Genomic DNA, 11,506 nt, shown 5'->3' on the forward strand with positions numbered 1-11,506 from the left:
CTCCTCTGCAGGAATCCATTTAGATACCAAGATTATTCATAAAGACCCTGTAATTGTAGAGATGTGCACTATTCATTTTGCGAGGGGGAAAGGGCGGAGTCAATAAGAGGATAATAAGCTGATGTTAATAATGAAGATAGCAACAACTGTTTAATAGAGTTCACAGTTAAATATCGGTGTGTTAAAGAGCATTTGGTGCAACCAGCTCTCACTTCTTGTGTCCTGTATGGTGGATTATGTATCGTGCTGGCTGAACGTGATGAAAATGGCGGATCCTTAATCGTGCTGGCCTCTGTTAATGGACTATGATTACAACAAGCCTGATGACACTGCCTGATATATAATATTTCTCCTCAGATACTCGACCATTACTGACAATAATCTATCAATTCATTGACCTTCAGTTTTGAGACAAAGTGTTTGTTCTTATCAATGCTGCAAACACCCTTATCTTGCTGATGTTCTCCTTTACCTTGACATCTATTGCACTTCTGTCTGTCCTGGGAGAAGGATCCCTCACATATGGCTCTTTCTGAGGTTTTCTACATTCTTTTACCATCGTTTTTCATTTCTCTTGTTGTCGGTTAAGGGCAGAGGATGTCACATCTTGTTGTGACATTAACTAAACTTCGAACATGTCTCAAGGACATAAAAACCTGGATGACCCGCAATTTTCTCTTATTAAACTCAGACAAAACAGAGGTTATAATACTTGGCCCCAAACACCTTAGAGATGCATTATCTAATGATATAGCTGCGCTAGACGACATTGCCCTTGCTTCCAATGAAACAGTCAGGAACTTGGGAGTGATCTTCGATCCTGATTTATCCTTTAATAGTCACTTAAAACAAATTTCTAGGACCGCTTTTTTCCACTTGCGTAATATTTCAAAAATTAGACATGTCCTTTCACAAAAAGATGCAGAAAAACTAGTCCACGCCTTTGTTACATCGAGACTGGACTATTGTAATTCATTATTATCAGGCTCCAGCAGGAAGTCGTTAAAGACTCTAAAGGCCAGGGGCGGCCGGCCAATAGAGGGCGATAGGGCGCCGCCCTCCTTGAGTCAAAAAAAAAAAAAAAAAAAAAAAAGATAATATGCCTAATATTTTTTTTTAATAATATATCATATGTATATATTTTTTAGTGATAATGATGCTAACCAATACATTTTGTAAAAAATTAAGCCTGTTTTCCTCTGAGCAGTTGTGTTTCATACCAACCGAGCGCTATGGGCGATTTCAGCCTGCCTGGAAATCGCCCCCAGCGCTCTCATTGACTTTCATGTAAAAGCTTTTTTTTCAAACTGCAAGCCCTGCAATGCATTCTCTATGGGTTCCGGGAGTGCTTGCACTAACGTGATTCCGTCATATCATACGTACACTACAGTGAACGTCACGTGGTGCTTTGCTGCCGCCGCAGTCACGTTCACGATCGTCATGGCGAATATTACAGCTCAGAGCAACTCCATCATTTCATTTAGAGAATTACCATTTAGTCGTCGAAGCAATCAGGAAAAATTGGCTGTTAAACAATTAGGACCACCCCGACCAAATTTAAATATAAAACAAATATCAAAGAAAGGAGGCAAGTCGTACACCAGGGGATTTTCGCGGTGCTGGTACGAGAGGAAAAACTGGCTAGCAGGATGCGAGCTAGCCAACGGACTCTTCTGCTACCCCTGCGTCCTCATCCACCCTGATGGCTGCACCACGGAAACACCTTGGACTACAACAGGTTTCAAAGATATGCATCATCTGTCCGAAAAAATAAAAAAGCATGAAGCATCGAGGATCCACATTGACAGCTGCTTAAAACTGTCAGCGTTTGGGAGCGTCAACATTGCTACGCAGTTGGACGATGGCTACAGGCTAGCACTGCGTCGGCACAATGATGAGGTGGGAAAAAATCGCCACATTCTGGGCCGCCTGATCGACGGTGTTAAGTTCTGCGGTGTATTCGAGTTGGCCTTGCGAGGCCGAGACGAGAGCGAGGGATCCAGCAACCCCGGAATTTTTCGAGGATTGGTACAGTTTATTGCATCCCTAGATGAAGTTTTTGAGGAGCATTTAAAAACGGCCACCGTCTTTAAAGGCACATCCAAGACCGTCCAAAATGAGCTGCTCGACTGCATGGCAGCTGTCATTAGGGCACGCATTACGGAGGAGGTGAAGTCGGCCAGCTTCGTTGCGATACAAGCTGACGAAACAACGGACGTCTCGACTCAGACTCAGATGGTCATGGTATTGCGATACATTGATGGGAGCCATGCTGTTCAAGAGCGTTTTTTTGAGTTTGTCCCCCTCTCGTCTTCAACGGCTGACTCGATTGCCACTGCTATTATGGAGAGACTGAACAGTCTATTCACCGAGGAAGAGAGGGGTAAACTCATCGCGCAAGCATATGACGGGGCCAATGTGATGAGAGGAGAGAAGGCTGGTGTGCAGCAAAAAGTGCGAGAGCATTACAAAAATGCACATTATTTACATTGCTATGCACACCAGCTGAATTTGATCATGCAGCAAGCCACTTCTCAGGTCCCAGCAGTGAGGGTTTTTTTCTCGGATCTGAATGGCATTTCTAGTTTTTTTAGTCGGTCACCCAAACGCACCACCATCCTCGACCAGGTTGTTGCACGAAGGCTGCCAAGAGCATCGGCCACAAGATGGAACTTCAACAGCAGGGTCGTGAACACAGTCTATGAGAACCTAGATGACCTCATAGAGTGTTTTGAAGCCATCAGCACAGACGGCTCATTTGACTGCACCACAGTGAGGGAGGCATCTGGCTACCTGAGGATGCTGCAGGACGATGACTTCAAGTTTTTCCTGCATCTATTTCATCAAATCATGCCTCACGTTGACATTAGGTACCAACAGCTGCAGAAGAAGGACATTGATGCAGTCTTCATCAAACGTGCTCTGCTGAGCTTCACAAGCAGTGTTCAAGCCATACGGTAAGATAAGTTACACTTTATTGTCACCATGGGGAAATCTGTCTTGGGCACAGTGAATGATTGATTCATTAAAAACTATTAACTATAACTATTGCACTTGAACTTGGGAATAAGGTGCAGGTGCTAAAGTATGAGTGCTAAAGTTAAGTACTTTCCTATTTATTGCACATTATTCTATTGCACGTTCTATTGCATCAGCTTAATGGAGGCCAGAACAAATTATCATTTTAAGCGATTTGATTTGCATCTTAATACACATTCTTCTGCCTGATGGCAGCGTTTCATATTCAGGGAAACTATATTATTTGCCTTTTTCCTAACTCCCTTTTAATATAGGCTCTGTAATGGCTCGTATAGGAGATCTTAAAACAGGACAAAACATACTATTATTACTGGTTTTCTAAGACAGGAACTGTAGGTAATTGCATTGACATACTGTATACGTTCATATACTAACACACACTCTCCTTGTCTGTCGGTTTCAGGGACCAGAGCTCATCTCCAGAGCAGCAGCAAGTAGCAGCAGGAACTACAGGAAAAAGGAGGGCCTTGGGAGAGCAAGACAAGCAGAGGCTGTCTAGGGAGGTAGATGATTTTGTAGTTTTGTTTGTTTATTTTCTTTTTTTGTTCTATTTTTCTCTCACTTCACTTCATTGCATACCTTACTGTATTGTATTCTAAAGTCATGCAGACCTCCTTTTTAAGGCCTCTGGAACCTAGTGTTAAAAAATCACCCCTTCTGTATTTACAGTTACATTCAAGGATGGATGGTGGCAGTGTTTTTAACTCATAGTGTACTTCCAATTTGTGATATACTCTCTTTATTTTGACAGGTCTGTGACACCATCTTGGGCCATGCAAACGAGAGGTTCTCTTTCACAAGCCACCTTGTGAGTGCAACGCTGCTACAAGGAGACCTGTTTGAGCAGTACTCCCATGTGTTCCCTGATGAGGCTCTGAACCCCACTGCCAAGGCATACCCCATGCTGAATAAGGCGAAGCTCAAGACTGAACTGTCCCTTATCTACGAGAGTCCAGATTTCAAGGGCTGCAGTGGTGCATTGGCACTCTACCAGGTTCTACAGAGGAACAACCTCCACGAGACCCTATCTGAGACTGTGGCTCTGTTGAACATCCTCATAACCACTCCCATGACAACTGCTGAAGCTGAGAGGTGTTTCTCGACCTTAAAGAGAATCAAGACATTCCTGCGAAACTCAATGGGACAGGATCGTCTCAATGCTCTGGCCATGCTTTCCATGGAGAGGGAACTAGTCAGGAACATGCCTGATTTTAATGAGAGGGTCATTGATCACTTTGCTGCTTTGAAAGAGAGACGAGCAAAATTTCAATACAAGTGAGAAATGTTGTTTTAATGTTGTTGTGTTGTTGCACTACTCAAATGTTGAATTGGAAATAGCTGTATTAATTGCATATCATTAGCCAATTTTTTTGTTTGCTTTGTAATGTACATGTGTCTTATGGGTAAATTCTTGTTAAATAGCACCCAATGTTTTGATTATCACCTTGGATCATTCTTGTTTTAGGAATACTGTAAATATTGCAATGAGTAGGCTATGCCACTAGTTTTTATATATGCTGTCATCAAGTTGTGTGATGAGAACTGTAAATATTATAATTACTAGGCTATGCTAACATCCATTTTTTGTTAAATCAGAACACAACTGCTGCACTTAAAATAAATGTTATCAGATGGAGAAAGAGTATTGTGATTTATTGTAAAGCAGTCTCTTTTAACTTTCCGAGGTATTTAAGGAGGCAAAATGGTAGATGAAAATGTACCGTTAGATGACCACAGTGGGATAGTTCATTCATCAGCCAAAAGCATGTTAACATTCACTATAAACTTGATTTAGCTGTATCAAAAAAATCATATAGAACATGCAGTCGATGTCTGATGTTGCCATTTAGCTGTTCGATGAGGTAAGCAGAAAACAATCTGATTGTACCGTGGATCTTAGCCATCATCGCAACAATTGCCCCCCCTGAGAAATTTGTCAGGAGCCGCCACTGCTAAAGGCCCTTAATAATATAGCGCCTTTATACCTTAAAGAGCTGTTAATACCTTATAAACCCACTAGAGCACTCCGCTCCCAGAATTCAAGCCTACTTGTCGTCCCTAAATTCTCTAAAAGTAGAGTAGGAGCCAGAGCTTTTAGCCATCAAGCCCCTCGGCTGTGGAATAATCTACCACTTTCAGTTCGGGAGGCAGTCACCATCTGTTCGTTTAAAAGTAGGCTCAAAACCTTCCTTTTTGATAAAGCGTATAGTTAGAGCTAATTAGTGCGCCAGAACGTTACTTGTTCTATTTTATGACACATGACACACGGAGGTTCTCTTTCCAGCTTCTCCTTCCTCTTCTCCATCCCTATCCCCCTTCCCCGGAATCCCTTTGCTTTATCACCCGCAGATCCAGGGCCTCTGTGGCCGCACCATGGATTACGGTTTGTGGATCGCGCACCGGGGGTCGCGATGGTGGATCCAGTGTGGCGGATTCTGAGTCATGTGGGCTGATCGTGGTGCTGGTGGCGGACCCTGTGTCGCGTTGGCATTGGGCACGGGCGGTGGACCAGGACCGCGGTGGTGGCTTGTGATGGGTCCTCCTGGTGGGCGGCGGTGGACGGTGACTGAGGACTGGAGTGGCGTCTGGTCTGGATGGTGGATCGTGGTCTAGATGGTTGCTGAGCATGGACTGTGCTTTATCAATGCTGCTAGAGACTTTGATTATTGATGATGTTCTCCTGCACGTGGCATCTATTGCGCTTCTGTCCGTCCTGGGAGAGGGATCCCTCACATGTGGCTCTCTCTGAGGTTTCTACATATTTTTACCCTGTTAAAAGTTTTTTTTGTAGTTTTTCCTTACTCTTGCTGAGGGTTAAGGACAGAGGATGTCACACCCTGTTAAAGCCCTATGAGATGAATTGTAATTTGTGAATATGGGCTATACAAATAAAATTTGATTGATTGATTGATTGATTGTTGAAGCCCTATGAAACAAATTGTGATTTGTGAATATGGGCTATACAAATACAATTTGATTGATTGATTGACTTCAGAGTCAGAATTGACTCCTATAGTTAAACACTTGCCACATGTTGTGTTAAGGTGGGACTGGAGTTTAAATCATGAATTCTATGTTTCATGTTTCAGGCCCTTGACGGAGCCCAAAAACCTTCTATTGAGATGTCGCCAGTGGCGAAAAGGATGTTCCTTCTGAGATCTGCTGGCACCAAAGCTCGTGGAGAGGGGACTCAGCCTGCTCTCCCTCCGGAAGAGCTCAAGAGGATCTGCCTGTCCTATAACACGCTGGAGAAATGGTGTCACATGCCCTTCTTTGCCACCACTGTGACCGGCTGCTTCGTCAGGGTAGCTATTGAAGCCAGCATCAGCGGCCCACCTCATTGTGTTGCTGAAATTGTGTCTGTGATGGAGACGAAGAATGTCTACCAGTTTGGATCAAAATGGACAAATCTGGTATTCAACCTCAGGCATGCTGGTAAGGCCAGATTATGACTCTCAGCTCTGCATCCAACCAGGAATTCACAATAAGGGAGTTCATGCTGTGGAAACTGGAGATGATCACGGCTGAGCTGAAAGTTCCAACACCTGAAATGATCGCGAGTAAGAAGAAGAACATCGAGGAAGCACTGGATCACACCTTCACTGAGGAAGATATGGACTTTATTGTCGCCTAGAAGAATCAATTCCGAGCAGCACCTCTGAATGTTGCCAAGAGGAAACGCCAACCTCGATAAACAGACTGCTGCAAGAAGTCAAGGAGATGCCTACATGGTGAAGAGATCAAGGATGAACTGAAAACGTTAAACGAGGAGACAAAACAACTTGTCCAACTGAGGACGACAGAGAGCGGCCTGAAGATCACATTTTATTGTCAAGTCTAGGAGACCTCCCGCTCCTAAAGCACTGAGTGAGGATTACCACAATATGGACCCGTCCACCCGGAGAAGGATGAGGCCCATCATGTTTGCAAGTCTGAAAAAGGAGTTTGTCTCTAGAGCTGTTTACTCTGAGCTGGACTTGAGTTACGGCCCTGTGTTTCAACCAGAGTCCACCTGAGGACTGCGCTCCCCCACCATCCTGCCACCACCTCCCAAAAACAAATATTTTTTATATATCACTTGATTTACACTTTAAATAAATGATGTTAGATAACATACTGTTGTGATTCATTATTTGTGACTCTTTCTGGTGATGGTTCACACTGACAACTGAAAGTTTCCAAAAAGTAATTATTTTATATTATTTAAAAAAAAAATATATATATGTTTGTTTTTTTATTTGAATCCGTCAGTTGGTCTGTTACCGCTGCCCGCCTCAGCTCCAGCAACCCTGGTAGGGCTGATCGAGATGTAGTTACTAGCTAAGTACACTGTGTTGAATAAGTACTGAGATGTCCTGAGGGTCAGTGAACGGGTGGGGCTTGTGACAGTTCTTGACCACTGGCTGTAGGGTTGTTTGGTATGATAGGCTCTCATTGGCTAGTTTGTTGGTGGGTCAGGGGTGAATGAGGAAGTGGAGGGAGAAGACGAGTGTTGATGTGAGGAGTGAAGAGACGACGCACGGACATCTGAATGATGTTATAAAAATCGCCACAGCCCAGAAACTTTCCCCTGATATGGACAAGCTGGTGAAAGTTAAAAGGTGTCTGGCTTCGACAAGTAGCTGAAGTAGGCTGGTCTCCCCATTTATCATAATCCAGTGTGATATGGGTGGGAAGGAATAAAAGGGGTTGGGGGAGACTGATAGCCAGGCTAGTGACTGGTGATGACTGGCAAAGTTAATGTGCCTTGTCTGTTGTTGAGCCAATTTAAAATCTTTAGATAGCTCATATTTGGCTATTTTTTCAAGAACATTTTTGTTTTACTAATTCCTACTGGATATTTTATCACATGGCCTATTGTTGGACTACTTTATCCTGGCCCTTACTGTCTGTGACTCTTTTAGGCCTACTTGGCCTGGCCTTCTTTTAAAGGGGACATATTATGAAAATTCCACTTTTGTAGTGCTTCTACACATTAATTTGGGTATCTGGCATGTCTACTGTCCCAAAACCTCTGGGAAAAACAACTCCCGCGATTTGTTGTGGTTCCTCTATTTCAGAAACTATGTGCTAGAGTGCCTCCAGTGGGATTACAACTGAAATAGACGTCATAGTCGCAACATGCCCATGTAGTACACTCCCCTATAGATCTATGCACTCCCCCACCACCACTAGACCCTCCCATAGATGGACCCACCCCCTTTTAGACAGTCTATCGGTGTCCGGCTGCCATTTCATTCTTGCAAGCCTTGGAAACACTTGGATAAGCTAACTAGCAAAATGAATCGAATTCGACAACCAAAATGCTCAGTGGTCGGCTGCACAAATCAGCACAAATGTCTTCATGTGACTCTAGCTTCAGAAGACACAAGATTGAGATGGATTGAGTTTATATATGATGTCACCGTTCCTGCAAGAGTTGGCAAATATCTGTTAGCTAACCACTTTGAATCTGACTTATCAACCTGGGCCAATAAAATGCCAGCTTCTCGAAAAGGTTGTTATTGAAAGAGGGGTCGGTGCCATCTTTCCATCGCAATACTGAAGACGAGGGAAATGTAAGTATTTTTTTTTATAATTCTGGTAATTGCTTCATTGAGACATTTTGTGTGGAGGCTAGTGCCGTTAGCATGTTGTGGCGTGTGTGTGAGGGGGTGGGGAGCTAGTATGTAGTGGTGGGGGATAGGGAGAGACCTTACAGGAGTTTTCATGTTCGACTATTAATAACGTTATTGAACAATTAATCGAGGATGGCTGGCGAGTCTTAGCGAGAAGACGGCGTCGGTGTCCACGATGAACGGTGTTCGCAAGGCAGGTTTGTAAGTGTTGTGCTCTCCACGCTCTTTCCCCCCCCTCCGCTCGCGTGTCCTACCGTGAGTACTGTGCCACTGAGGCTGGAATTTATATGGCTACGGCTGCTGAAGCTATGGCTGCTGAAGCTACGGCTGCTGAAGCTACAGCTGCTGAACAGTGTGAATTTTGGCAGCTTTTTTTGATTTAGTCTTAGTCTTTTGACGAAAATGCATATTAGTTTTAGTCACATTTAGTCATTTTTATCCTTCTTAGTTTTAGTCTAGTTTTAGTCGACGAAAACAAATTACATTTTAGTCTAGTTTTAGTCGATGAAAACAAATTACATTTTAGTCTAGTTTTAGTCACATTTAATAGCCACATTAAACTCCTTTTCTATAAAAACATATAGCTGCAGCCTAATAGCTTAAAAATATATATTTAATTTTAAATGTGAAAACAAAAAGGGAGAGCAGGTCAGACTAGAGGCGAACACAGAAACTGCAGCTTGGTACAAACCAACTGCAGCTTCTGCTCTGATCAAGAAGCAGCAGCGCTGATCTCTGAGCAGCTGAGACCAGAGAAACGCTGTGGTTTCACTGTTTCCATAGTTAAGAAGCAGTCAGTCACAGAGAGGCTGCTCCACTAGAACGAGCTCTGCTTTCACTGTGTCTCTCTGAGCGAGTGCGCGGGGCGGGGGGCGGAGCTACGGACCGGAGCGCTATCTGGGGCGCACACACACACATACACAGACACACACAGACACACTCACTAGCCCGCTCCTGAAACTTCATGACGGCCTGATACGATGATGTTTTAAAAATTATTGTGACTTAGTCATCCACCAACATTTTCGTCTCGTCTCGTCTCGTCAACGAAAATTAAAATAGATTTCGTCATAGTTTTTATTTTCAAAGATTTGTTTTCGTTACGTCTTCGTCTCGTCTTCGTCATGTAAAAAGGGTCGTTAACGAATATATTTCGTCATAGTCTTCGTCAACGAAATTAACACTGCCGCTAACTTCCAGCCCAGTGCTGCAATGGAAAAATCAGCAGCACAGTACTCACGGGAGGACACAGGAGCGTGGACAGCACAGCACTCATGAACCTGCCATGCTACAGCTGTTACAGGGATTTAGCAGCCGTACACTCATCTGCTGTAGGGAGTGGCGCTCGCGCAAGATACCGGACTCAACCGGAGGATGTTGTTGTCATAATGTGCGGGACTAAAACGATTATTCATTACCAGCCCTAGTTGGGGAAAATGTGTCCTTGTATCTTTGTATGCATCCTTGTATGCATGACAGTAGTACAAACATGAATAACATTGCTGCTTTTGGTGTTCAGGCAAGTATATCTGTTCACGGTACCAGGATACATCATGTAGCATGCCAGACGGATCCACCAAAGATGCGCACATATGGAACGCAGCTTTCAGTGAAACACTGCGACTTCACTACAAAAGTACAGGTTTGTTTACCCTCAGTTACTTCGTCATGTCATTGTGGGTTAGGGTTAGGGTTGTGTCTCCATGTTATCCACGGATACTGAATGTCTGTTTTATCATAGGCACACAGAAAACTGTGCCCTGCACTGATGTCGGTGTTGGGACCTCAGCTGTAAGAGGCCTCGCTTGGAGGAGGGAGAGGACAACCCAAGTTGTTCAAGTATGGACTTCGGAGAGCCACAGGATGCTACCTATGATCCTGATGACTCGGTCACAGTCTTGACTGAGTCAGCAGATGTGACATGAGTGACTCAATATTTAATCTAAACATTTTAATAATCAGATGAATTACCATCCTACACTTATTTTAGCTGTTGCAACTTTTCGGTGAAATCTTTGTCTTTCTAAAAGAATGGAATTTTCCAACCCTGTTCATAAGACACCCACATATATTGTCAATGAAAACTGCCTCCTGGAGCTGTTTGAGGTGTGTCCTGTGTCTCGGCGGGGGACAGATGTGCAAACAAGAAGGGTTGGAACATTCCTCTCTGTAGAACAAAAGTGCCCACACTGTGAGTTCAATCTTTCTTCATTCTGGATAAGGTAATTGTTAATTGACTTGTAGTAATTAATTGAACATAGAATATTATCATCTGAATTTGTGGAACAACAAACCATACAATACAATGTAAAATTACATATAAAGTAAAATAATAACTAATTACATCCATTTTTCAAGGACAGTGTGCCAAGTTGGAGTTGGATGGACCTAAGGACCAACACTATTATTGATCTGCAGCTGGTTCAGGTGAGTAACATAAACTCCAACATGTAAACTGAACAAAGTTATTGAAAATGTGTCATATTTCCATGGCAAATTTCAGATGGAAAAGCAGTATGTCTTGATTCAAGAGTATGCAGGGAACTCATTACGACTGGTGATGATAATCAGTTTGATATTTAGACCTTTTGTGGGGATTCATTTTGTTTTTAATATATAATATAATATAAATTTCAATACTTAATTTCTGAGTATGTATAGTTGTATAATGTGTTCTGTTTATTTATTTTGTATGTTTTGTTTTTTTATGGTTTGTTTATTTATTCTTCATCTGTATTACTTACCTTCAATCAGGGAATTGCTAGTCATTTCTCCCTGAATAAATAATGATGATGATGATAATGTGTCTGTGCGTGACTTAAATTTCATTTCTCCCTGAATAAATAATG

The 11,506-nt window shown here is 43.0% G+C and overlaps 1 protein-coding gene across 1 annotated transcript; it reads left to right on the top strand.

Moving 5' to 3' along the window:
• Window positions 1–1,070: 1,070 nt before the first annotated feature.
• LOC133934207 (zinc finger MYM-type protein 1-like) lies at window positions 1,071–6,673 on the top strand. The gene is made up of 5 exons (XM_062381155.1): window positions 1,071–2,957; window positions 3,443–3,542; window positions 3,791–4,231; window positions 6,129–6,344; window positions 6,515–6,673. Exons 1-5 carry the CDS (start codon window positions 1,333–1,335, stop codon window positions 6,671–6,673), a joined length of 2,541 nt encoding a protein of 846 aa, XP_062237139.1. The 5' UTR covers window positions 1,071–1,332.
• Window positions 6,674–11,506: the final 4,833 nt, after the last annotated feature.

This window comes from Platichthys flesus, chromosome 3, assembly GCF_949316205.1.
Source record: "Platichthys flesus chromosome 3, fPlaFle2.1, whole genome shotgun sequence".
Taxonomy (NCBI): Eukaryota; Metazoa; Chordata; class Actinopteri; order Pleuronectiformes; family Pleuronectidae; genus Platichthys; species Platichthys flesus.

Coding starts and splice junctions, on each gene's coding strand:
- LOC133934207 (XM_062381155.1), top strand. CDS start 1,333: ATGGGTTCCGGGAGTGCTTGCACTAACGTGATTCCGTCATATCATACG. Junction 3,543..3,790: donor AGCAGAGGCTGTCTAGGGAG/GTAGATGATTTT, acceptor TTATTTTGACAG/GTCTGTGACACCATCTTGGG. Junction 4,232..6,128: donor TTTCCATGGAGAGGGAACTA/GTCAGGAACATG, acceptor TTCATGTTTCAG/GCCCTTGACGGAGCCCAAAA.